Source organism: Ranitomeya imitator, chromosome 1, assembly GCF_032444005.1.
Source record: "Ranitomeya imitator isolate aRanImi1 chromosome 1, aRanImi1.pri, whole genome shotgun sequence".
NCBI classification, from domain to species: domain Eukaryota; kingdom Metazoa; phylum Chordata; class Amphibia; order Anura; family Dendrobatidae; genus Ranitomeya; species Ranitomeya imitator.
In genome coordinates this window covers 692,118,647-692,144,284 of record NC_091282.1, presented here as the reverse complement: position 1 = coordinate 692,144,284, position 25,638 = coordinate 692,118,647, and the positions used below count along the sequence as shown (strand labels likewise).

The 25,638-nt window shown below is 46.7% G+C and overlaps 1 protein-coding gene across 1 annotated transcript in view; it reads right to left on the bottom strand.

Moving 5' to 3' along the window:
- The window catches only part of AKAP6 (A-kinase anchoring protein 6), a 606,671-nt gene that overhangs the window by 289,113 nt on the left and 291,920 nt on the right, over positions 1-25,638 (bottom strand). The window contains exon 5 of the mRNA XM_069730511.1: positions 364-486. Coding sequence (XP_069586612.1) covers positions 364-486 — 123 coding nt within the window. The remainder of the gene's footprint in view (positions 1-363; positions 487-25,638) is intronic.

Here is a 25,638-nt window from a genome sequence, read left to right as displayed (position 1 = left end):
CTCTAGTACTGTTCTACAATTATAATTTTGGGATTTATGTAATCATGTTTTTTGTACGAGTATATGTCAAATACATTTATACCTTTTTATTAATTTTGGGACTTAGCACTCCAATGTTCTCTGTGTAGTTGCATTCAGGAGTGTCCTACTTCAATCTTGTGCCATAGATCTGGCCACGTAGCCTCTGATCTGTCTGGCTATCGTTTCTTGATGGTTCCATATATAGTATGTATGAACATTTTAATTTTCCCAATAAAGTGACATAGAGGTAAATTAAAAGTACAGCACAAAATAAGATTCTGGGCAAAATTGTACAAAATTAGCTTGCAAAATTGTTTGGATTGTTTTCATTTCTGTCCTTACCAGGTGTGTATGGAGATACAGTTGTAGGGCTTCTGTTTCAGCCTGAGGAGGGGTCCAGTTCTCAGTGGCTTGCATAGCATCTTGCAACCAATGAATAAATTTATCAAGCTTGGATACAAAGCCCTGAAAATTAAAATATACAGACAAATAATTGGTAATAGAGAATAAGAAATAAATCACACACACAACAATAGTGCCATCTGCTGTTCTGTGTTGGTAACAAGCGTGTAAAAATCTAAACTTTTTATCTGTTTCCAGTGTAACTTATTCCACCAGCTTCTTCATATTTTAGCTAGATCAAAATATCTACACCAAAAAAGTCAGAAGCTAAAACAAAACAAAAAATCACCTGGAGCCTTAGGGTATGTGCACACTTAGATGGAACCTCTGCGGATTTTTCCGCACCTGTTTTGCATTTTACCTTCGGATTTACTGCAGATTTTATGCGTTTATTTGTGCGGATTCCGCCTGCGGTTTTACACCTGCGGATTCCTATTATGTAGCAGGTGTAAACCGCTGTGGAATCCGCACAAAGAATTGACATGCTGCGGAACAAACAACGCTATGTTTCCGTGCATTTTTTTCCACACCATGTGCACTGCGGACTTTGTTTTCCATAGGTTTACATGGTACTGTAAACTCATGGAAAGCAGCTGCGAATCTGCAGCGTCAAACCGCTGCAGATCGGCAGCAAAATTCGCAACGTGTGCACATACCCTAAAGCATTCACACAGGCCCAATGCATCTAGTGATATATTATATCAATCATGCTCTAGTAGTTATGGAGACTTATTTTCAAAGCAATGATCCATGAGGTACAAAAACTGCAAAGTAGCTAATACCAGACAAACCAGAGATCGATCTGTAGGCAGCAATGTTTCTGGGGTTTTGCCCCTCATTAGTGCAGTGCAGAATATTGGTTGACTAAATGAGATGCTTAGATGTAGCTCCAAGGGAGTACTATCTCTCAGTAAAGAGACCCAACTGTGTATGAAGACTTAATTTTAAGCCAATGCTCAGTGGGAATACAAATATACATATATATTGTGACAGAGTCACTGGCATAGTATGTGAAGGGAGCGTCACTGCGCATACTGCAGTCAGTGATGTAAAACCAGAGTGTTTATACTTCCAGCATGCTAAGTGCTGAGAGGGTTTATAGTATTCCATGTTATGGGCTGGTTTTAGTGGACCTCCATAGAGAGCGAGTGGAAGGGGATCCACTGTATCTCCACCTGCAGAGTCCTGACAGGACCTGTGTGATGTCAAGGTCATGTGATCAATCATCGCATGGGGTGTAAATACCTGGCCATGAGAGTCAGTGGGTGCCATGTCTTGGAAGTTCAGGACCTGCCAGATAGCTCCCGGAGAAGCTAAGGACTGTGCGGAGTAGCTGCAGGTTGAAGAATGCAGAGAAAGGACTCTGTCATACTTTATTTGTTTTGTTTTCTGTTAAGCCAGAAAAGCTCTGCTTTTGTTTTTCTGAACCCTGCCTTGGTGTATGCTGACATTATTAAACTAGCAGGTGTTTCACCACCAAAGTGTTCCTGTGTCTACCTGAAGACGCAGCTAAGCGTGTCAACCCTCACACGTGGTGTTTTGAGTGCGGGCAGTGTTCCAGGAACCAGCATGGAGGAGCTTGTGAAACATCTCGTCCAAGTACAGCAGCAACACCAGCTCACTAGTCAACAGCAGCAAACGGCGCAGCAGGAGACGAATATGCTGTTAGCATAGCAGCTTCAACACCAGCTGCAGCAGCAGCGACAGCAGCACGAGGCGCTAACACGGCAAATGGAGCTCCTCACATAGGTGGCACATCTGGAAAACAGTAAGACGAGCCATACCGAAAATAACCCTTGGGGATGATGTCAAAGCCTTTTTGGCTGTGTTTGAGTGGGTAGCGGAGCATGAGAGACTAACGCCAAAGCAGTGGGCAGAGGTGCTTGTCCACAATTTGACTGGTGTACCCAAAAGGCGTATTAAGACCTAGCACTCCAGGACGTCAAAGATTAAGGCAAACTAAAAAATGAAATTCTGGCATGCCTGGGAGTGACAAAGTCTGTAAGGGCTCTGCGAGTCTACTGCTGGGCGTATGCTGGCGACAAACCCCCACACTCCCAGATGTTTGATCTGTTACACCTGGTTCAAAAGTTGCTGCAGCCAGGGACTTCCATTCCAGCCCAAATGGTTGAGTGTGTGGTGATGGACAGATTGACCACTCCCTCCCCAGGCCAATACAGACCTGGATTGCCTAGGGCAGCCCAAAGAATGCAGATGACTTGGTTGGTCTGGTTGAGAGATACCAGGTTGTGGAGAAAACTGGCGGGAAACCATACCTTGCTTCTTCCCCATACTGGGATACCCAAAAGGGTGTGGGCTCACCATGGAGGGTGGCTAGACCCACAACTGGGAGGCGTTCCAACCTTGCTGAGGGATCACCTAAGCCTGTTATGAAGGATGTGGTCTGTTGGCACTGTCACAATCTTGGACATGTTGCCGCCCGGTTTCATATGCCCCCTGAGCCTATGAACTAGGGTATACAACCTATCGACGAGGCTAAGGCAATTTCAGCCCTGGGGACCGCATGCTAGTACTTGTACCTACGGTGGAGAGCAAATTCTTGGCAAAGTGGCAATGCCCATATCAGATAGTGGAAAAACTCAGGGACATGAATTACAAGGTACACCAGCCCGGTCACAGGAAGCCGAACCAGGTATACCATGTGAACCTACTCAAACCTTGGAGGGTGTCATGACACAGGAAGGGGGTTTTCTCCCGTCCTGGTCAGGCAGGGGTTAACCTTGTTTAGTCTCTCTTTGGTTCAGGGAGGGCTATTTAGGTCTGCTGCTGGCCTGGTTCTGTGTCAGTGATACTTTTGCTTACCCGGTTTGAGTTGTTCACCCAGTTTATCGTTCTGATATTGTTGTGCCTCTGTGTGCTTGTGTATCCAGTGTATGAACCGGCTCTGTTTCTGTTTCTGCCTCTTGATTCAGTACCGCTCTGTACTCTCTAGTTCTGATCCCAGGGTCTGTCTTTGACCACTCTCTGTCTTGTTCTTTTGTCCTGCGCTCCCGTCTGGCTACCGACCTTGGCTTGTCCCCCACCATCCTTCTGTCTTGTCCCTGACTTCTGCTCGTCTTCCCGGCTTCTGACCTTGGCTTGCCTGACTATGTACCCAGCGTTCACCTAGATGTCGATTCTCATCCGTTCTCTGAGTTTGGCTCCGCCCCCGGTGCTTTCCCAGTTGTCAAGTGATCTGCCAGGTCCTGGTCCGCTTTCACTCGAGCACTGCGGTGTCCGTGCATTCCTTGGCTGTCCTACGTTTCATGTGTAGCGATCCATTGAAAGAAACACTGTGTGTGTGTCTTTACATTATCACTGACCATTACATATACATTTAACGTTTTTGGGGGCACTATTTTTTTTGTGTAACGTGGATCCTCTCCATACCTTGTCCGAGCAGGTTTCAAATTTTACTCAAATGATGGGGATCCAAGAAGTATCGTTTCTCCTTGCGGAGAGTGACATGTTAAGCATGTCGAGGTGAGGAGACTTAAAGCAGCAATGCTGGGAAATATGCAAATTGTCTCTTCATAGAGGAAGAGGACTAGAACTCTAGTGCCACCTATTGGAAGTAGCAATCCTAACAGTCAAAGTCAACCCTTTAATGAGCCTTGTCACATGACTTAGGATAAAAGCCAAACCAGAATCTCAATTTGCAGACACTGTATTTCGGGGTCCTGCCCATCTAAAGGATGCTCTGGCCCTGCACCCGCCACCTGGCTCCCTGGAGGAGGCCATGAAACAGGCCGTCTGTATGGACTGCAGACTTTGAGAGAGGGGAGTGGTGCAACCGGAAGCCCCTCTGTTTCTTATTGGAAGGAGGTTGGAGCAGTTTCAGTTAAGAAGAAGGAGAGGAGATGCCATAAGGAGAACAAGCTCTGTTTCTACTCTGGGGACCCGGGACACTGGAGGAGGGACTGCCCATCCTGCCCCATCTTCTAAGGTGTCGGGAAATGTCTAGGTCTGGGTGACTGTCGAGGAGGTTACCCAGACCCCCAGGTACATTTCTCCTCAGCTTGTAAATTGTTGCTTCAGGTGGAACTTGGTGTGAATAACTGTCTATTTTCTGCTATGGCTTTTTTGGACTCCGGGTCATCTGTGAACCTTATTGACTCAAAATTGATGACTCATTGCAAGGTAGGGACAGTTAGGTTAAATGCTCCCATGAAAGTGGTAGCTATCGACTCTACTATGCTCACCAAGTAGGGGATCACTTTTGTTTCTGAGGGATTGCTCCTCAAGGTGGCTTCTGCACACTTGGAGCACATAGCCTGTTTTGTTCTGGACAATTTACCTGCGGGGTCGGTTCTGGGGTTTCCCTGGTTACAATGTCACAACCCTGTCAGTAATTGGGTAGCTTGGAAGATTATTCAATGGGGTCCGAACTGTGTTAACAAAATGTCTGAAATCTATATCTGTGTCGTCTGTCGGTCTGGAGTGTATTCTGGAGTACCTGAAAGACTTCAAAGACGTGTGTTGTGAATTCTGTTGTCGAACTCCCTCCTGTGGTCGTGAGTGGTACTTCGGCGAGTTCTGTCTATGGGCTCCCTCTGGTGGCTGTGAGTGAAGCTGCTGCTTCTGAGGTTCCTTACACAGGTGACGTGGGTTGTCCTTTGGTTGGCTGCTCTATTTAACTCCTCTCAGATCGTTACTCCATGCCAGCTGTCTATGTTTTTGCATTTGTTCAGTTCACTCCTGGATCTCTCTGGTGACCTGCCTTCTCCTGCAGAAGCTAAGTTCCTGATAGTCATTATTTGTTCACTGTTTTCTTGTCCAGCTGGTTTTCATGATTTTGTCTTGCTAGCTGGAAGCTCTGGGATGCAGAGTGGCCCCTCCGCACCGTGAGTCGGTGCGGAGGTCTTTTTTGCACACTCTGCGTGGTCTTTTGTAGGTTTTTGTGCTGATCGCAAAGTTACCTTTCCTATCCTCTGTCTATTTAGTAAGTCTGGCCTCCCTTTGCTGAAACCTGTTTCATTTCTGTGTTTGTGACTTTCATCTTTACTCACAGTCAATATATGTGGGGGGCTTCCTTTACCTTTGGGGAATTTCTCTGAGGCAAGGTAGGCTTTATTTTCTATCTCTAGGGCTAGATAGTTCTTAGGCTGTGACAAGGTGCCTAGGTCTGGTCAGGAGCGCTCCACGGCTATTTCTAGTGTGTGTGATAGGATTAGGGCTTGCGGTCAGCAGAGCTCAAACATCCCAGAGCTCGTCCTGTATGAGGTTTAACTATCAGGTCATTCCGGGTGCTCCTAACCACCAGGTCATAACAGTACAGCTGGCCCAAAGTATTAATGCATCTCAATAGAGGGATAAGAGAACTTCTGAGACCATTTTTTTTCTTTGCACTGTGTTTTGTCTTTCTTTTCCCCCAGACCTTTGGGTGGTTCAGGACACAGGTGTAGATATGGACATTCAAGGTCTGTCCTCTTGTGTGGATCATCTCACTGAAAGGGTACAAAACATTCAAGATTTTGTGGTTCAGAATCCTATGTTAGAGCCTAGAATTCCTATTCCTGACTTATTTTCTGGGGATAGATTATTATTATTATTTATTTATATAGCACCATTGATTCCATGGTGCTGTACATGAGAAGGGGTTACATACAAGTTACAAATATCACATACAGTAAACAAGCTAACAATGACGGACTGATACAGAGGGGCGAGGACCCTGCCCTTGCGGGCTTACATTCTACAGGATTATGGGGAAGGAGACAGTAGGTTGAGGGTTGCAGGAGCTCCGGTGTTGGTGAGGCGGTAGCTCCGGTGTTGGTGAGGCGGTAGCTCCGGTGTTGGTGAGGCGGTAGCTTCGTTGGTGATGAGGCAGCAGCGGTGTCAGTGCAGGCTGTAGATAGATCTACGTTCTTGAATTTCAAAAATAATTGTAAACTGTTTCTAGCTATGAAACCCCGCTCCTCTGGTGACCCCGTTCAACAGGTAAAAATCATTATTTCTTTGTTGCGTGGTGACCCTCAAGACTGGGCATTTTCCCTTGCGCCAGGAGATCCTGCATTGCGCGATGTTGATGCGTTTTTTCTGGCACTTGGATTGCTTTATGATGAACCAAATTCAGTGGATCAGGCAGAGAAAATCTTGCTGGCTTTGTGTCAGGGTCAGGATGAAGCGGAGGTGTACTGTCAGAAGTTTAGAAAGTGGTCTATGCTTACTCAGTGGAATGAATGTGCCCTGGCAGCAATTTTCAGAAAGGGTCTTTCTGAAGCCCTTAAGGATGTCATGGTGGGATTTCCCACGCCTGCTGGTCTGAATGAGTCTATGTCTTTGGCCATTCAGATCGATCGGCGCATGCGTGAGCGCAAAGCTGTGCACCATCTGGCGGTATTCTCTGAGCATAGACCTGAGCCTATGCAGTGTGATAGGACTTTGACCAGAGCTGAACGGCAAGAACACAGACGTCGGAATGGGCTGTGTTTTTACTGTGGTGAATCCACTCATGCTATCTCCGATTGTCCTAAGCGCACTAAGCGGTTCGCTAGGTCTGCCACCATTGGTACGGTACAGTCTAAATTTCTTTTGTCCGTTACTCTGATTTGCTCTGTGTCGTCCTATTCTGTAATGGCATTTGTGGATTCAGGTGCTGCCCTGAATTTGATGGACTTGGAGTTTGCCAGGCGCTGTGGTTTTTTCTTGGAGCCCTTGCAGTATCCTATTCCATTGAGAGGAATTGATGCTACGCCTTTGGCCAAGAATAAGCCTCAGTACTGGACTCAATTGACCATGTGCATGGCTCCTGCACATCAGGAGGATATTCGCTTTTTGGTGTTGCATAATCTGCATGATGTGGTCGTTTTTTTGGGTTGCCATGGCTACAGGTCCATAATCCAGTGTTGGATTGGAAATCTATGTCTGTGTCCAGCTGGGGTTGTCAGGGGGTACATGGTGATGTTCCATTGCTGTCAATTTCGCCTTCCACTCCTTCTGAAGTCCCTGAGTTTTTATCAGATTACCGGGATGTATTTGAAGAGCCCAAATCTGGTGCCCTACCTCCTCATAGGGATTGCGACTGTGCTATTAATTTGATTCCTGGTAGTAAGTTTCCTAAGGGCCGTCTGTTTAATTTATCTGTGCCAGAGCACGCCGCTATGCGGAGTTATATAAAGGAATCCTTGGAGAAGGGTCATATTCGTCCGTCGTCGTCACCATTGGGAGCAGGGTTCTTTTTTGTGGCCAAGAAGGATGGTTCTTTGAGACCTTGTATTGATTACCGCCTTCTTAATAAGATCACAGTCAAATTTCAGTATCCTTTGCCGCTGCTGTCTGATTTATTTGCTCGGATTAAGGGGGCTAGTTGGTTCACCAAGATAGATCTTTGTGGTGCGTATAATCTTGTGCGAATTAAACAGGGTGATGAATGGAAAACGGCATTTAATACGCCCGAGGGCCATTTTGAGTACCTGGTTATGCCATTCGGGCTTTCTAATGCTCCATCTGTGTTTCAGTCCTTTATGCATGACATCTTCCGAGATTACCTGGACAGATTCATGATTGTATATTTGGATGACATTTTGGTCTTTTCGGATGATTGTGAGTCTCATGTGAAGCAGGTCAGAATGGTGTTCCAGGTCCTTCGTGCAAATTCCTTGTTTGTGAAGGGGTCAAAGTGTCTCTTTGGAGTTCAGAAGGTTTCATTTTTGGGTTTCATTTTTTCCCCTTCTACTATCGATATGGACCCTGTTAAAGTTCAGGCCATTTATGATTGGACTCAGCCGACATCTGTGAAGAGCTTGCAGAAGTTCCTGGGCTTTGCTAATTTTTATCGTCGCTTCATCGCTAATTTTTCCAGTATTGCTAAACCGTTGACTGATTTGACCAAGAAAGGTGCTGATGTGGTCAATTGGTCCTCTGCGGCTGTATAGGCTTTTCAGGAGTTGAAGCGTCGTTTTGCTTCTGCCCCTGTGTTGTGCCAGCCAGATGTTTCGCTCCCTTTTCAGGTTGAGGTTGATGCTTCTGAAATTGGAGCAGGGGCTGTTTTGTCACAAAGAAGTTCTGATTGCTCGGTGATGAAACCCTGTGCCTTCTTTTCTAGAAAATTCTCGCCTGCTGAGCGCAATTATGATGTGGGCAATCGGGAGTTGTTGGCCATGAAGTGGGCATTCGAGGAGTGGCGACATTCGCTTGAAGGAGCTAAACATCGCGTGGTGGTCTTGACGGATCACAAGAATTTGACTTATCTCGAGTCTGCCAAACGGTTGAATCCTAGACAGGCTCGATGGTCGCTCTTCTTCTCCCGTTTTGATTTTGTGGTTTCATACCTTCCGGGATCTAAGAATGTGAAGGCTGACGCCCTGTCAAGGAGTTTTGTGCCTGACTCTCCGGGTGTTCCGGAGCCGGCGGGTATTCTTAAAGAAGGGGTTATTTTGTCTGCCATTTCCCCTGATTTACGGCGTGTGCTGCAAAAGTTTCAGGCTGATAGACCTGACCGTTGTCCTACGGAGAAACTGTTTGTCCCTGATAGATGGACTAGTAGAGTTATCTCTGAGATTCATTGTTCAGTGTTGGCTGGTCATCCTGGAATCTTTGGTACCAGAGATTTGGTGGCTAGATCCTTTTGGTGGCCTTCTTTGTCACGGGATGTGCGTTCTTTTGTGCAGTCCTGTGGGACTTGTGCTCGGGCTAAGCCCTGCTGTTCTCGTGCCAGTGGGTTGCTTTTGCCCTTGCCGATCCCGAAGAGGCCCTGGACGCATATTTCCATGGATTTTATTTCTGATCTCCCTGTTTCTCAAAAGATGTCGGTCATTTGGGTGGTTTGTGATCGCTTCTCTAAGATGGTCCATTTGATACCCTTATCTAAATTGCCTTCCTCCTCTGATTTGGTGCCATTGTTTTTCCAGCATTTGGTTCGTTTGCATGGCATTCCAGAGAACATCGTCTCGGACAGAGGTTCCCAGTTTGTTTCGAGGTTTTGGCGGTCCTTTTGCGCTAAGATGGGCATTGATTTGTCTTTTTCTTCGGCTTTCCATCCTCAGACTAATGGCCAAACCGAACGAACTAATCAGACTTTGGAGACATATCTGAGATGCTTTGTTTCTGCTGATCAGGATGATTGGGTGTCCTTCTTGCCTTTGGCTGAGTTCGCCCTTAATAATCGGGCCAGCTCGGCTACTTTAGTTTCTCCTTTTTTCTGTAATTCTGGTTTCCATCCTCGTTTCTCTTCAGGGCAGGTTGAGCCTTCGGACTGTCCTGGTGTGGATGCGGTGGTGGACAGGTTGCAGCAGATTTGGACTCATGTGGGGGACAATTTGACATTGTCCCAGGAGAAGGCTCAACATTTCGCTAACCGCCGGCGTTGTGTTGGTCCCCGACTTCGTGTTGGGGATTTGGTTTGGTTGTCATCTCGTCACGTTCCTATGAAGGTTTCCTCTCCTAAGTTTAAGCCTCGTTTCATTGGGCCATATAAGATTTCTGAAGTTCTTAATCCTGTGTCATTTGGTTTGGACCTTCCGGCTTCTTTTGCCATCCATAATGTGTTCCATAGGTCGTTGTTGCGGAGATACGTGGCGCCTATGGTTCCCTCCGTTGATCCTCCTGCCCCGATGTTGGTCGAGGGGGAGTTGGAGTATGTGGTGGAGAAGATTTTGGATTCTCGGGTTTCGAGACGGAAACTCCAGTACCTGGTCAAGTGGAAGGGTTATGGTCAGGAAGATAATTCCTGGGTTTTTGCCTCTGATGTTCATGCTGATCCTGATCGGCCTGGGGGCTCTGGTGAGGGTTCGGTGACCCCTCCTCAAGGGGGGGGGGGTACTGTTGTGAATTCTGTTGTCGAACTCCCTCCTGTGGTCGTGAGTGGTACTTCGGCGACTTCTGTCTATGGGCTCCCTCTGGTGGCTGTGAGTGAAGCTGCTGCTTCTGAGGTTCCTTACACAGGTGACGTGGGTTGTCCTTTGGTTGGCTGCTCTATTTAACTCCTCTCAGATCGTTACTCCATGCCAGCTGTCTATGTTTTTGCATTTGTTCAGTTCACTCCTGGATCTCTCTGGTGACCTGCCTTCTCCTGCAGAAGCTAAGTTCCTGATAGTCATTATTTGTTCACTGTTTTCTTGTCCAGCTGGTTTTCATGATTTTGTCTTGCTAGCTGGAAGCTCTGGGATGCAGAGTGGCCCCTCCGCACCGTGAGTCGGTGCGGAGGTCTTTTTTGCACACTCTGCGTGGTCTTTTGTAGGTTTTTGTGCTGATCGCAAAGTTACCTTTCCTATCCTCTGTCTATTTAGTAAGTCTGGCCTCCCTTTGCTAAAACCTGTTTCATTTCTGCGTTTGTGACTTTCATCTTTACTCACAGTCAATATATGTGGGGGGCTTCCTTTTCCTTTGGGGACTTTCTCTGAGGCAAGGTAGGCTTTATTTTCTATCTCTAGGGCTAGATAGTTCTTAGGCTGTGACGAGGTGCCTAGGTCTGGTCAGGAGCGCTCCACGGCTATTTCTAGTGTGTGTGATAGGATTAGGGCTTGCGGTCAGCAGAGCTCCCACCTCCCAGAGCTCGTCCTGTATGAGGTTTAACTATCAGGTCATTCCGGGTTCTCCTAACCACCAGGTCATAACAGACGTGTTCTCCGAAAGCGAAACTAAGGCTCTGCCAACTCAACGCCCCTTTGATTGCCTTATTGAACTGATTCTGGATGCCAAATTACCAAGGCCCGTTTCTTTAATCTCTCGGGTGGGTTGCTATGAAGGAGTATATTTTTGAGAGTCTCTGTAAAGGGCACATTCTCCCTTCTGTTTCTCCTGTGGCAGCCGGTTTCTTTTTTGTAAAGAAGAACGATGGTGGTCTTCGCCCATGCTTCGACTTTCAGGAACTTGATAAGATTACTGTTCGAAACACATACCCGCTTCCTCTGATTCCTAATTTGTGCAACCAACTGTCTGGGGCCACATGGTTTTCTAAACTGGATTTACGGAGGGCCTATAATTTGATACAGGTACAAGACGGGGACGAGTGGAAAACGACATTCCTCACATCTGAGGGTTTGTTCGAAAATCTTGTTATGCCCTTTGGTTTGACCAATGCCCCAGCAGTCTTTCAGAATTTTATCAATTTTGTGTTTTCTGACTTTATTGGACGTTTTGTGGTAATATATCTTGATGATATCCTCATTTATTCATCTGATAAACAAACTCATTTTGATCATCTACGTTTGGTTCTCCAGAGGCTCAGGGAGAATTAACTCTTCACTAAATTGGAAAAATGCTCATTTTTTGTTCAGGAATTGTCATTTTTGGTTCATTGTTTCAGAGGAGGACTTTTGCAATGATCCCAAGAAGATTCTAGAGGCTCAGTCTCAAGCACCCAGCTCCAAGCCTGATGGTAAATTGTTTGTTCCAGTGCAATTGCGTCTCAGGCTTCTCTGTGAGTTCCATGAGTCAGCTTTGAGTGGACACCCTGGGATCTTGGCTACCCGCGGGGCCGTTGTGAGGGTTTTTTGGTGGACCTCGCCTGCTATTGATGTTGGAAAATTTGTGTTTGCTTGTGGGGTTTGGGCACGTGCTAAGAGCTCTCATAACCGTCCAGCCGGGGAATTGGAGCCTTTGCCAATTCCTGATAGACCATGGACCCACCTGTCCATGGATTTTATCACCTATCTCCCTCCATCCAGGGGTAATACTGTGGTGTGGGTGGTGGTGGACAGGTTTTCTAAGCAAGCTCATTTTGTACCTTTGTCTGCCTTGCCCTCTGCAGAAATTTTGGTTGTTTTTGCAGCATGTGGTCTACGTTGTTTGCCCACCTCTAGACAGGATGATTGGTGTGATGCTTTGCCGTTGACTGAGTTTGCATTTAACAACTGTGTGAGTCAATCCACTGGTATGTTCCCTTTACTGGCAAACTATGGTTTTAGTCCGCATTTCGGCGAGTTCTAACGTTTGGACTTAGGGTGTCTTGGGGTCGATTGGGTGGTACGGCATTTGAAAGAATTGTGGCTGGTGATCCAAAGGAATATCGAGTAAAACCCAGGGGAAGTATAAGTTCTTTGCGGATAAGAGATGGGTTGCGGGGCCAATGTTCCGTGTTAGGGAGAAGGTGTGGTTGTCTACTCGATACATTAAACTTAAGGTTCCATCAGCTAAATTGAGGCCTAAATTTATTGGCCCATATGAAATCACTGAGGTAATTAATCCTGTGGCTTTTAGGTTGCGGCTTCCACCTTCCTTCAAGATCCCCAATGTTTTTCACAGGGCTCTTCTGAAACCCTTGGGGGCAGTGGAGGAAGAGCCTTCGACTTCTGCTGAACCGGTCTTGGTGGATAGCCACATGGAGTATGAGGTGGGGCGCTTTGTGGATTCCCATTGGGTTCACCGTACCTTGCAGTATTTGGTACATTGGAAGGGGTATGGTCCTGAGGATTGCTCGTGGGTCCCGGCTCATTCCGTCCATGCTGATCATTTGGTCCGGTCGTTTCATGCCAGGTATTCTGGGAAACCTGGGGGTTCGGTGACCCTCCGTTGAGAGGGGGGTACTGTCATGACACAGGACAGGGTTTTTCTCCCATCCTGGTCAGACAGGGGTTAATCTTGTTTAGCCGAGGGCTATTTAGGTCTACTGCTGGCCTGGTTCTGTGTCAGTGATACTTTTGCTTACCCGGTTTGAGTTGTTCACCTAGTTTATCGTTCTGATATCGTTGTGCCTCTGTGTGCTTGTGTATCCAGTGTATGAACAGCTTAGACTCTGTTTCTGTTTCAGCCTCTTGATTCAGTACCGCTCTGTACTCTCTAGGTCTAACCCCGGCTCTGTCTTTGACCACTCTCTGTCTTGTTCTTTTGTCCTGTGCTCCCATCTGGCTACCAACCTTGGCTTGTCCTCCACCATCCTTCTGTCTCATCCCTGGCTACTGCTCGTCTTCCCGGCTTCTGACCTCGGCTTGCCTGACTAGGTACCCAGCCTTCACCTAGCTGTTGGTTCTCGTCCGTTCTCTGGGAGTTTGGCTCTACCCCCCAGCACCTTCCCAGCTGTCACGTGATCTGTCAGGTCTTGCTCCGCTTTCCCTCAAGCACTGCGGTGTCCATGCATTCCCTGGTTGTCCTACGTTTCTTGTGCAGTGATCCATTGAAAGACACACTGTGTGTGTGTGTCTTTACAGCGGGACCATGAACCAATAGAAGTTCCTTGCCTGGAGGCCCATCCCAAAGCCAAGATCGAGGAGGTCATGATTGCTGAGACGCTAATTCCGGCCCAGAAGCAACAATGTCGAGAACTACAGCAGAACCGTGACCTGTTCTCAGAGTTGATAAAAATAGACAACAAGACCAGCACATCCAAGCTAGTGTGAACAGACGGCAACCAAAAAATCATGAGTTGAAAAATGATAAAGGTTGCACCATTATTTACCAACAATGATTACTGTACTCCTGAACATTGAAAATGCATTACTGAGATAGAAAATAGGAAAAAAGCCCAATATAATGTACACATGAAATGTTTATCTGCAAAACTTGCTATGAAAAAAGGAAGGTACTTCACGCATAAATTGGCCAATGTATGTGAGCCCAATTGCCACATCAAGGCGTCTTTCGTATTTGGGTCTCTGTCCTGTTTTGTCACCTCTCCTGGGCAAAAAAGCCTACAATTTATGTAGTCCGGAGTGGACCAGCTAACTACTTAAAATCACCTGTAAATATTGGGAGTGGGAGTGTACATGTCCAAAAAGGCTTAATACAAATAGAGAACAAGACCAGCACATCCAAGCTAGTGTGAACAGGCGCCTACCAAAAAAACATATAAGTTGAAAAACGATAAAGATTGCAAAAAAGACTACAATTTATGGGTCAGGAGTGGACCAGCTTACTACTTAAAATCACCTGTGGCTATTGGGAGTGGGAGCTATGTAGTTAGCTGGTCCACTCCTGACCCATAAATTGTAGGCTTTTTTGCCCAGGAGAGGTAACAAAACAGGACAGGGACCCAATTACGAAGGACACCTTGACGTGGCAATTGGGCTCACATACATTGGCTGATTAATGCGTGAAGTACCTTCCTTTTTTCATAGCAATTTATGCAGAAAAATATTTCATGTGTACATTATATAGCGCTTTTTCCTATTTTCTATGGCAGTAATTCATTTTCTCTAGAGTAATCATTCTTGGTAAATAATTGTGCAACCTTTATCGTTTTTCAACTTATGTGTTTTTTTGGTTGGCGCATGTTCACACTAGCTTGGAAGTGCTGGTTTTGTTCTCTATTTGCATTAAGCCTTTTTGGACATGCGCACTCCCACTCCCAATAGCCACAGTTGATTTTAAGTAGTTAGCTGGTCCACTCCTGATCCATAAATTGTAGGCTTTTTTGCCCAGGAGAGGTGACAAAACAGGACAGGGACCCAATTACGAAGGATGCCTTGACATGGCAATTGGGCTCACATACATTGGCCAATTTATGCATGCATGCAAGTACCTTCCTTTTTTCATAGCAATTTTTGCAGATAAATATTTCATGTGTACATTATATAGAGCTTTTTTCCTATTTTCTATGGCAGTAATGCGTTTTCAATGTTCTAGAGTAATCATTCTTGGTAAATAATGGTGCAACCTTTACTGTTCTCGGAGTTGCCAGGGAGAACACAGGTCGTGAAACACAATGTGCTAACAGATCAGCATGTAAACGTAAACCTCAAACCCTACAGAATCCCAGAAGCACACAAGGAGATAATCTCCAAGGAGGTGAAGAGAATGCCGAACCTCGGGGTGATAGAGGAATCAAGAAGTGGCTGGTCAAGTCCCAATGAAGCCCAATGGCAAATGGTGGTTTTGTAATGACTACCGCAAGCTCAGTGAGGTGTTCTGTTTTGACTAGGGTTGAGCGAAACGGGTCGTTCATTTTCAAAAGTCGCCGACTTTTGGCAAAGTCGGGTTTCATGAAACCCGATCCGACCCCTGTGCGGGGTCGGCCATGCGGTACGCGACTTTCGCGCCAAAGTCGCGTTTCAATGACGCGAAAAGCGCCATTTCTCAGCCAATGAAGGTAAACGCAGAGTGTGGGCAGCGTGATGACATAGGTCCTGGTCCCCACCATCTTAGAGAAGGGCATTGCAGTGATTGGCTTGCTGTCCGCGGCGTCACAGGGGCTATAAAGGGGCGTTCCCGCCGACCGCCATGTTACTGCTGCTGATCTGAGCTTAGGGAGAGGTTGCTGCCGCTTCGTCAGAAACAGGGATAGCGTTAGGCAGGGTCCATTAACCACCAAACCGCTTGTGCTGTAGCGATTTCCACTGCCCAACACCACCTTCGGTGTGCAGGGACAGTGGAAGCTACATTTTTTTTTTTTTCCCCTCAGCGCTGTAGCTCATTGGGCTGCCCTAGAAGGCTCCCTGATAGCTGCATTGCTGTGTGTACGCCGCTGTGCAAACCAACTGCTTTTTTCAAAGCACAAATCCTCTTGTTCCTTCCTTTCTGCACAGCTATCTTTTTTGTTTGTACACACTTTTTATTTAATTTGTGCATCAGTCCACTCCTTATTGCTGCCTGCCATACCTGGCTGAGATTACTGCAGGGAGATAGTAATTGAAGGACACTCCCTGTTTTTTTTTTTTTTTGTGGGAGATTAAGATTGACATTTCTGCCAGAGTGCCATCCCTGTGTGTGCCATCTCTCACTCAGTGGGCCATAGAAAGCCTATTTATTTTTTTGCTTGATTTGGGTTATAAAATCTACCTGAAAAAATCACTACATCAATCAGTGGGAGAAAAATATTGGCCTCAGGGCTTGTGTGCCACTCTTGACTCCTGTGTGTGCCATCTCTCAGTCAGTAGGCCATAGAAAGCCTATTTATTTTTTTGCTTGATTTTGGTTCTAAAATCTACCTGAAAAAAATCACTACATCAATCAGTGGGAGAAAAATATTGGCCTCAGGGCTTGTGTGCCACTCCTGACTCCTGTGTGCATCATCACTCACTCAGTGGGCCATAGAAAGCCCATTTTTTTTTTTTTTTGCTTTATTTGGGTTCTAAATTCAGCCTGAAAAAATCAATAAATCAATCAGTGGGAGATTAATATTGGCCTTTGGGCTTGTGTGCCAGTCCTAAGCGTGCCATCTCTCTCTCTCAGATAGTGGGCCATAGAAAGCCTATTTATTATTTTTTTTATTGGGTTTATAAATTTTCCCTGGAACAAAAAAAAAAAAGTGGGAGATTAATATTGGCCTCTGGGCTTGTGTGCCAGTCCTGAGCGTGCCTTCTCTCTCACAAATAGTGGGCCATAGAAAGCCTATTTATTTTTTTGCTTGATTTGGGTTCTAAAATCTACCTGAAAAAATCACTACATCAATCAGTGGGAGAAAAATATTGGCCTCTGGGCTTGTGTGCCAGTCCTGAGCGTGCCATCTCTCTCACAAATAGTGGGCCATAGAAAGCCTATTTATTTATTTTTTTTTTGTTTTATAAATTCTCCCTGAAAAAAAAAAGGGAGATTAATATTGGCCTTTGGGCTTGTGTGCCAGTCCTAAGCGTGCCATCTCTCTCTCTCTCTCAGATAGTGGGCCATAGAAAGCCTATTTATTATTTTTTTTATTGGGTTTATAAATTTTCCCTGGAACAAAAAAAAAAAAGTGGGAGATAAATATTGGCCCCTGGGCTTGTGTGCCACTCCTGACTCCTGTGTGCGTCATCTCTCACTCAGTGGGCCATAGAAAGCCTTTTTTTGTTTTATGTGTTTTCTAAATTCTCCCTGAAAAAATCATTTTATTTTATTTGGTTTCTAAATTCTTCCTGAAAAAATCATTTTATTCTATTATTTTTTTTTCCTAAAGTCTCCCTGAAAAAAAACAAAAAACAAATCAGTGGGAGATTAATATTGCCCTTTCTGCTTGTGTGCCAGTCTTGACTCCTGGGTGTGCCATCTCTCTCTCTCTCTCCAATTGTGGGCCATAGAAAGCCTATTATTTTTTTAGCTTGATTTGGGTTCCAAAATCTACCTGAAAAAATCACTACATCAATCAGTGGGAGATAAATATTGGCATCTGGGCTTGTGTGCCACTCCTGACTCCTGTGTGCGTCATCTCTCACTCAGTGGGCCATAGAAAGCCTTTTTTTGTTTTATTTGTTTTCTAAATTCTCCCTGAAAAAATCATTTTATTTTATTTGGTTTCTAAATTCTTCCTGAAAAAATCATTTTATTCTATTATTTTTTTTTCCTAAAGTCTCCCTGAAAAAAAAAAAAAAAAATCAGTGGGAGATTAATATTGCCCTTTCTGCTTGTGTGCCAGTCTTGACTCCTGGGTGTGCCATCTCTCTATCTCTCTCCAATTGTGGGCCATAGAAAGCCTATTATTTTTTTAGCTTGATTTGGGTTCCAAAATCTACCTGAAAAAATCACTACATCAATCAGTGGGAGATAAATATTGGCCTCTGGGCTTGTGTGCTACTCCTGACTCCTGTGTGCGTCATCTCTCACTCAGTGGGCCATAGAAAGCCTTTTTTTGTTTTATTTGTTTTCTAGATTCTCCCTGAAAAAATCATTTTATTTTATTTGGTTTCTAAATTCTTCCTGAAAAAATCATTTTATTCTATTATTTTTTTTTCCTAAAGTCTCCCTGAAAAAAACAAAAAAAACAAATCAGTGGGAGATTAATATTTACATTTGTGCTTCAGTGACAGTCCTGCGTGTGTGGCATCTCTCTCATTTGTTGCCACCAACAACAGAGTGTGTAACATTGTGCCTGATTTTCGTTGTGGTCTCACTCACCTGTAAAGGGGTAGCTAAATCATACTGAAGTTATAGCTCACCGTGTAATTTGTGTGACAGCAACAAATACCGTTAGTTTGTTTACGTTTTTAAAACAATGAGGAAGTCTGGTGGAAGAGGTCGTGGCCGGGGGCGTTCATTGTCAGCTGGTAATGAGGGTAGTGGTAGTGGTGGAGCATCAGCTGGTCGTGGGAAAAAAAATATTGCACCTAAGTCTGGAGCTGTGGAGCCAGGTTCGTCGTCTGGCTACACAAGGCCTCGAACGCTCCCTTTTCTGGGAGTAGGAAAACCGCTTTTAAAGCCGGAGCAGCAAGAGCAAGTTTTGGCTTATCTTGCTGACTCAGCCTCTAGCTCTTTTGCCTCCTCTCGTGAAACTGGTAAATGTCAAAGCAGCGCGTCGTTAGTGGATGTTCACGGTCAGGGACAAGTCGCTTCCTTGTCCTCTTCAGCAAAAACAACAACAGAGAAGAATGCAGCAGGTGACACAACGGGTTACTCCATGGAGCTCTTTACACATACCGTCCCTGGCTTAGAAAGTGAAGCAGTTAACAGTCCATGCCCATTACAAGTTGAATCTGACATGGAGTGCACTGATGCACAGCCACAGCCAGACTACTATGCTGGTCCTTTGACTCAGACCACAACATTGCCCTCGCAGGGTAATGATCAAGAATAAGACCCTGATGAGACTATGTTGCCCCATCACGAACGCTATACCACCGACCGACACGGTGACACAGACGAAGTTGCACACGAGCTACAAGAAGAGGTAATAGATGACCCAGTTCTTGACCCCGATTGGCAGCCATTGGGGGAACAGGGTGCAGGCGGCAGCAGTTCTGAAGCGGAGGAGGAGGGGCCGGAGCAGGCATCAACATCGCAACAGGTTCCATCTGCCGGGCCCGTATCTTGCCCAAAACGCGTGGCAAAGCCAAAACCTGTTGGAGGACAGCGTGGCCATCCGGTTAAAGCTCAGTCTGCAATGCCTGAAAAGGTATCCGATGCTAGAAAGAGTGCAGTCTGGCATTTTTTTAAACAACATCCAATTGATCAGCGCAAAGTCATCTGTCAAAAATGTTCAACTACCTTAAGCAGAGGACAGAATCTGAAAAGTCTCAATACAAGTTGCATGCATAGACATTTAACCACCATGCATTTGCAAGCCTGGACTAACTACCAAACGTCCCTTAAGGTTGTAGCACCCTCGGCCAATGAAGCTAGTCAGCAACGCAACATCCCTTCCGGCAGTGTAGGGCCACCATTTTCCGCACCACCTGCAGTATCTGTGCAGGTTTCTTTGCCAGGCCAAAGCAGTCAGGGTCAGGGAATCACCAGTTTCGTAGTAGGAAACACTGCATCTAGGACACCGGCGGCAACAATACCATCTCCCACCGTCTCTCAGTCTGCCATGTCCACCGGCACCCCCGCTAGTTCCACGATCTCCAGCCCTCCAGTCCAGCTCACCCTACATGAGACTATGGTTAGAAAAAGGAAGTACTTAGCCTCGCATCCGCGTACACAGGGTTTGAACGCCCACATAGCTAGACTAATCTCGTTAGAGATGATGCCCTACCGGTTAGTTGAAAGCGAAGCTTTCAAAGCCCTGATGGACTACGCTGTACCACGCTACGAGCTACCCAGTCGACACTTTTTTTCCAGAAAAGCCATCCCAGCCCTCCACCAGCATGTTAAAGAGCGCATCGTCCATGCACTCAGGCAATCTGTGAGCACAAAGGTGCACCTGACAACAGATGCATGGACCAGTAGGCATGGCCAGGGACGTTACGTGTCCATCACGGCACACTGGGTAAATGTGGTGGATGCAGGGTCCACAGGGGACAGCAAGTTTGGGACAGTTCTGCCTAGCCCACGGTCTAGGAAACAGTTGGCTGTAGCCGTTCGCACCCCCTCCTCCTCCTCTTCGTCCTCCTGCAGAAGCGAGAGCTCGTCCACAGACCGCAGTCGCACAACCACTCCATCCGCAGCTGCCACTGTTGCACACCAGGTCTCCCATTATGGGGCAGCTACTGGCAAACGTCAGCAGGCTGTATTGGCTATGAAGTGTTTGGGCGACAACAGACACACCGCGGAAGTTCTGTCCGAGTTCTTGCAGAAAGAAACGCAGTCGTGGCTGGGCACTGTAGATCTTGAGGCAGGCAAGGTAGTGAGTGATAACGGAAGGAATTTCATGGCTGCCATCTCCCTTTCCCAACTGAAACACATTCCTTGCCTGGCTCACACCTTAAACCTGGTGGTGCAGTGCTTCCTGAAAAGTTATCCGGGGTTATCCGACCTGCTCCTCAAAGTGCGTGGACTTTGCTCACATATCCGCCGTTCGCCCGTACACTCCAGCCGTATGCAGACCTATCAGCGTTCTTTGAACCTTCCCCAGCATCGCCTAATCATAGACGTTGCAACAAGGTGGAACTCAACACTGCACATGCTTCAGAGACTGTGCGAACAGAGGCGGGCCGTTATGTTTTTGTGGGAGGATACACATACACGGGCAGGCAGTAGGATGGCAGACATGGAGTTGTCAGGTGTGCAGTGGTCGAAGATTCAAGACATGTGTCAAGTCCTTCAGTGTTTTGAGGAATGCACACGGCTGGTTAGTGCAGACAACGCCATAATAAGCATGAGCATCCCCCTAATGCGTCTGCTGATGCAAAGTTTGACGCACATAAAGGATCAGGCGTCTGCAGCTGAGGAAGAGGAAAGCCTTGATGACAGTCAGCCATTGTCTGGCCAGGGCAGTGTACAGGACGAGTTAGCGAGCGAAGAGGAGGAGGAGGACGAGGAGGATGATGGGGATGATTATATTTGTAATGAGGAAGCTTTTCCGGGGCCACTGGAAATTGGTGGCGCGGCAAGGCCGGGTTCTGGTTTTTGGAGGGACACAAGTGACGTGGATTTGCCTGAAACTGCCCCTCAACCAAGCACAACCGGAGATTTGAGAACTGGAACTTTGGCCCACATGGCGGATTATGCCTTACGTATCCTCAAAAGGGACACACGCATAACTAAAATGATGAACGATGATGATTACTGGTTGGCCTGCCTCCTTGATCCTCGCTATAAAGGCAAATTGCAAAATATAATGCCACATGAGAACTTGGAACTAATATTAGCAACCAAACAATCAACTCTTGTTGACCGTTTGCTTCTGGCATTCCCTGCACACAGCGCCCGTGATCGTTCTCACACGAGCTGCAGGGGCCAGCAGACCAGAGGAGTTAGAGGGGCAGAAATCAGAAGTGGCGTTGGCCAGAGGGGTTTTCTGACCAGGTTGTGGAGTGATTTTGCTATGACCGCAGACAGGACAGGTACTGCAGCATCAATTCAAAGTGACAGGAGACAACATTTGTCCAGTATGGTTACAAACTATTTTTCATCCCTTATCGATGTTCTCCCTCAACCGTCATTCCCATTCGATTACTGGGCATCAAAATTAGACACCTGGCCAGAATTGGCAGAATATGCATTGCAGGAGCTTGCTTGCCCGGCAGCTAGTGTCCTATCAGAAAGAGTATTCAGTGCTGCAGGTTCAATACTAACAGAAAAAAGGACTCGTCTGGCTACCCAAAATGTAGATGATCTAACCTTCATTAAAATGAACCACAACTGGATTTCGAAATCTTTTGCCCCACCTTGCCCGGCTGACACCTAGCTTTCCTATGTAAAGGTCTTGCCTGTGGACTATTCTGAACGACTTTTCCAATCTCGTAATTTGCAGCACCTGATTGTCCAGCATCCGACATGTTAACACCTCCCTAAATGGCCAAAGTCCCCACACGGGGCCGTGGTATCGCCACTTGGCGCCAGCACCCGTGAGAGTACTGTTTGTCTGAAGAGGTGGGTGTGCCCGCATTTGGTCGACGGCACTGCCACTGGGTCCCTCCTAGTACAATAAAGTGTCTCTGGCGGTGGTGGTGCGCACCCAACGTCAGACACACCGTTGTAATATGAGGGGCCCTGGGCCTGTACCGCCGGCCACAAGACAGTCCCCCCCCCCAGGTCAAACAGTGCTCTACGACTTGCAAAATTTTCTCTCACAGCTCCACCAATGTTTAGTCTATGCGCTGACATCCTTCAATGCCTGGCACTGTCAATACCATTGTATTGACATTTTTCTTATGTTAGGCCTTCGAAGCCTGTCTGCGGTCCCTCCTTCCACTAGGCCTCCACTGACCTGTCTACTGCTGCCCGTGTTCCCCTGGAACCAATTTTAAATTGCCTACAGCCAGCCCAATTTATTATGTTAGGGCTTCGAAGCCTGTCTGCGCTCCCTCCTTCCACTAGGCCTCCACTGACCTGTCTACTGCCGCCCGTGTTCCCCTGGAACCAATTTTAAATTGCCTACAGCCAGCCCAATTTATTATGTTAGGGCTTCGAAGCCTGTCTGCGGTCCCTCCTTCCACTAGGCCTCCACTGACCTGTCTACTGCCGCCCGTGTTCCCCTGGAACCAATTTTAAATTGCCTACAGCCAGCCCAATTTATTATGTTAGGGCTTCGAAGCCTGTCTGCGGTCCCTCCTTCCACTAGGCCTCCACTGACCTGTCTACTGCTGCCCGTGTTCCCCTGGAACCAATTTTAAATTGCCTACAGCCAGCCCAATTTATTATGTTAGGGCTTCGAAGCCTGTCTGCGGTCCCTCCTTCCACTAGGCCTCCACTGACCTGTCCACTGCAGCCCGTGTTCCCCTGGAACCAATTTTAAATTGCCTACAGCCAGCCCAATTTATTATGTTAGGGCTTCGAAGCCTGTCTGCGGTCCCTCCTTCCACTAGGCCTCCACTGACCTGTCTACTGCTGCCCGTGTTCCCCTGGAACCAATTTTAAATTGCCTACAGCCAGCCCAATTTATTATGTTAGGGCTTCGAAGCCTGTCTGCGGTCCCTACTTCCACTAGGCATCCACTGACCTGTCTACTGCTGCCCGTGTTCCCCTGGAACCAATTTTAAATTGCCTACAGCCAGCCCAATTTATTATGTTAGGGCTTCGAAGCCTGTCTGCGGTCCCTCCTTCCACTAGGCCTCCACTGACCTGTCTACTGCTGCCCGTGTTCCCCTGGAACCAATTTTAAATTGCCTACAGCCAGCCCAATTTATTATGTTAGGGCTTCCAAGCCTGTCTGCGGTCCCTCCTTCCACTAGGCCTCCACTGACCTGTCTACTGCTGCCCGTGTTCCCCTGGAACCAATTTTAAATTGCCTACAGCCAGCCCAATTTATTATGTTAGGGCTTCGAAGCCTGTCTGCGGTCCCTCCTTCCACTAGGCCTCCACTGACCTGTCTACTGCTGCCCGTGTTCCCCTGGAACCAATTTTAAATTGCCTACAGCCAGCCCAATTTATTATGTTAGGGCTTCCAAGCCTGTCTGCGGTCCCTCCTTCCACTAGGCCTCCACTGACCTGTCTACTGCTGCCCGTGTTCCCCTGGAACCAATTTTAAATTGCCTACAGCCAGCCCAATTTATTATGTTAGGGCTTCCAAGCCTGTCTGCGGTCCCTCCTTCCACTAGGCCTCCACTGACCTGTCTACTGCTGCCTGTGTTCCCCTGGAACCAATTTTAAATTGCCTACAGCCAGCCCAATTTATTATGTTAGGGCTTCGAAGCCTGTCTGCGGTCCCTCCTTCCACTAGGCCTCCACTGACCTGTCTACTGCTGCCCGTGTACCCCTTGAACCAACATCAGAAAATATAAAAATAAGTATTTTGCTTATAAAAAAGAAAATACTGGAGAGATATCAAATGCAGACATTTTAACATTAAAAACAAACACATACAACAAAAATCTGGTACAGTACTAAAAATGGCCACCAGCTACAATAACTTTCTCCTGCAAGTAGTTAACTGAAAGTTTTTTTCAATTTAAAACACAGATATGGCATCCACCGAGTGTTGTCCTGTCGCGTCTTCTTTATATTATTGCCAAGAAGATGCAAAACAATGAAAATAATAAAATCATTATTTACCAAAAAAATAGAGTAAGTCAAAACCACATTGCAAATAAACATTCATTACAAATAAAGAAGCAGGGCGCGTCCGAGGGTGAGTATATACCTAATAAGAATATAATCACCCTCGGACGCGCCCTGCTTCTTTCCGACAGCCTTCCTTCCTAAGAATCAGCCCTTCCGTGGTGTAGAGAGAGGGTTTGTTACACTCCAAGGTGTTCCCCAGGTTGCCTTTCCTGAGCTTCGATCTTCATGCTCTCGTTTAGTAGTTGTCGGAAAGTAGGCTGCATTAGGCCTACAAATTGGGTATGGGGTGGAGAGAGATGGTGTGTTACACTCCAAGGTGTTCCCCAGGTTTCCTTGCCATTGCTTCGGTCTTCCGACTCTCGTTTAGTAGTTGTAGAAAACTACACTGCATTAGGCCTACAAAATGGGTATCGGGTGGAGAGAGATGGTGTGTTACACTCCAAGGTGTTCCCCAGGTTGCCTTTCCTGAGCTTCGATCTTCCGGCTCTCATTTAATAGTTGTTGGAAACTACACTGCATTAGGCCTACAAATTGGGTATGGGGTGTAGAGAGATGGTGTGTTCCACTCCAAGGTGTTCTCCAGGTTGCCTTTCCTGAGCTTCAATCTTCCGGCTCTCGTTTAGTAGTTGTTGGAAACTACGCTGTATTAGGCCTACAAATTGGGTATGGGGTGTAGAGAGATGCTGTGTTCCACTCCAAGGTGTTCCCCAGGTTTCCTCGCCAATGCTTCGATCTTCATGCTCTCGTTTAGTAGTTGTTGGAAACTACGCTGCATTAGGCCTACAAATTGGGTATGGGGTGTAGAGAGATGGTGTGTTCCACTCCAAGGTGTTCTCCAGGTTGCCTTTCCTGAGCTTCGATCTTCCAGCTCTCGTTTAGTAGTTGTTGGAAACTACGCTGCATTAGGCCTACAAATTGGGTATGGGGTGTAGAGAGATGGTGTGTTCCACTCCAAGGTGTTCTCCAGGTTGCCTTTCCTGAGCTTCGATCTTCCGGCTCTCGTTTAGTAGTTCTTGGAAACTACACTGCATTAGGCCTACAAATTGGGTATGGGGTGTAGAGAGATGGTGTGTTCCACTCCAAGGTGTTCTCCAGGTTGCCTTTCCTGAGCTTCGATCTTCCGGCTCTCGTTTAGTAGTTGTTGGAAACTACGCTGCATTAGGCCTACAAATTGGGTATGGGGTGTAGAGAGATGGTGTGTTCCACTCCAAGGTGTTCCCCAGGTTTCCTCGCCAATGCTTCGATCTTCATGCTCTCGTTTAGTAGTTGTTGGAAACTACGCTGCATTAGGCCTACAAATTGGGTATGGGGTGTAGAGAGATGGTGTGTTCCACTCCAAGGTGTTCTCCAGGTTGCCTTTCCTGAGCTTCGATCTTCCGGCTCTCGTTTAGTAGTTCTTGGAAACTACACTGCATTAGGCCTACAAATTGGGTATGGGGTGTAGAGAGATGGTGTGTTCCACTCCAAGGTGTTCTCCAGGTTGCCTTTCCTGAGCTTCGATCTTCCGGCTCTCGTTTAGTAGTTGTTGGAAACTACGCTGCATTAGGCCTA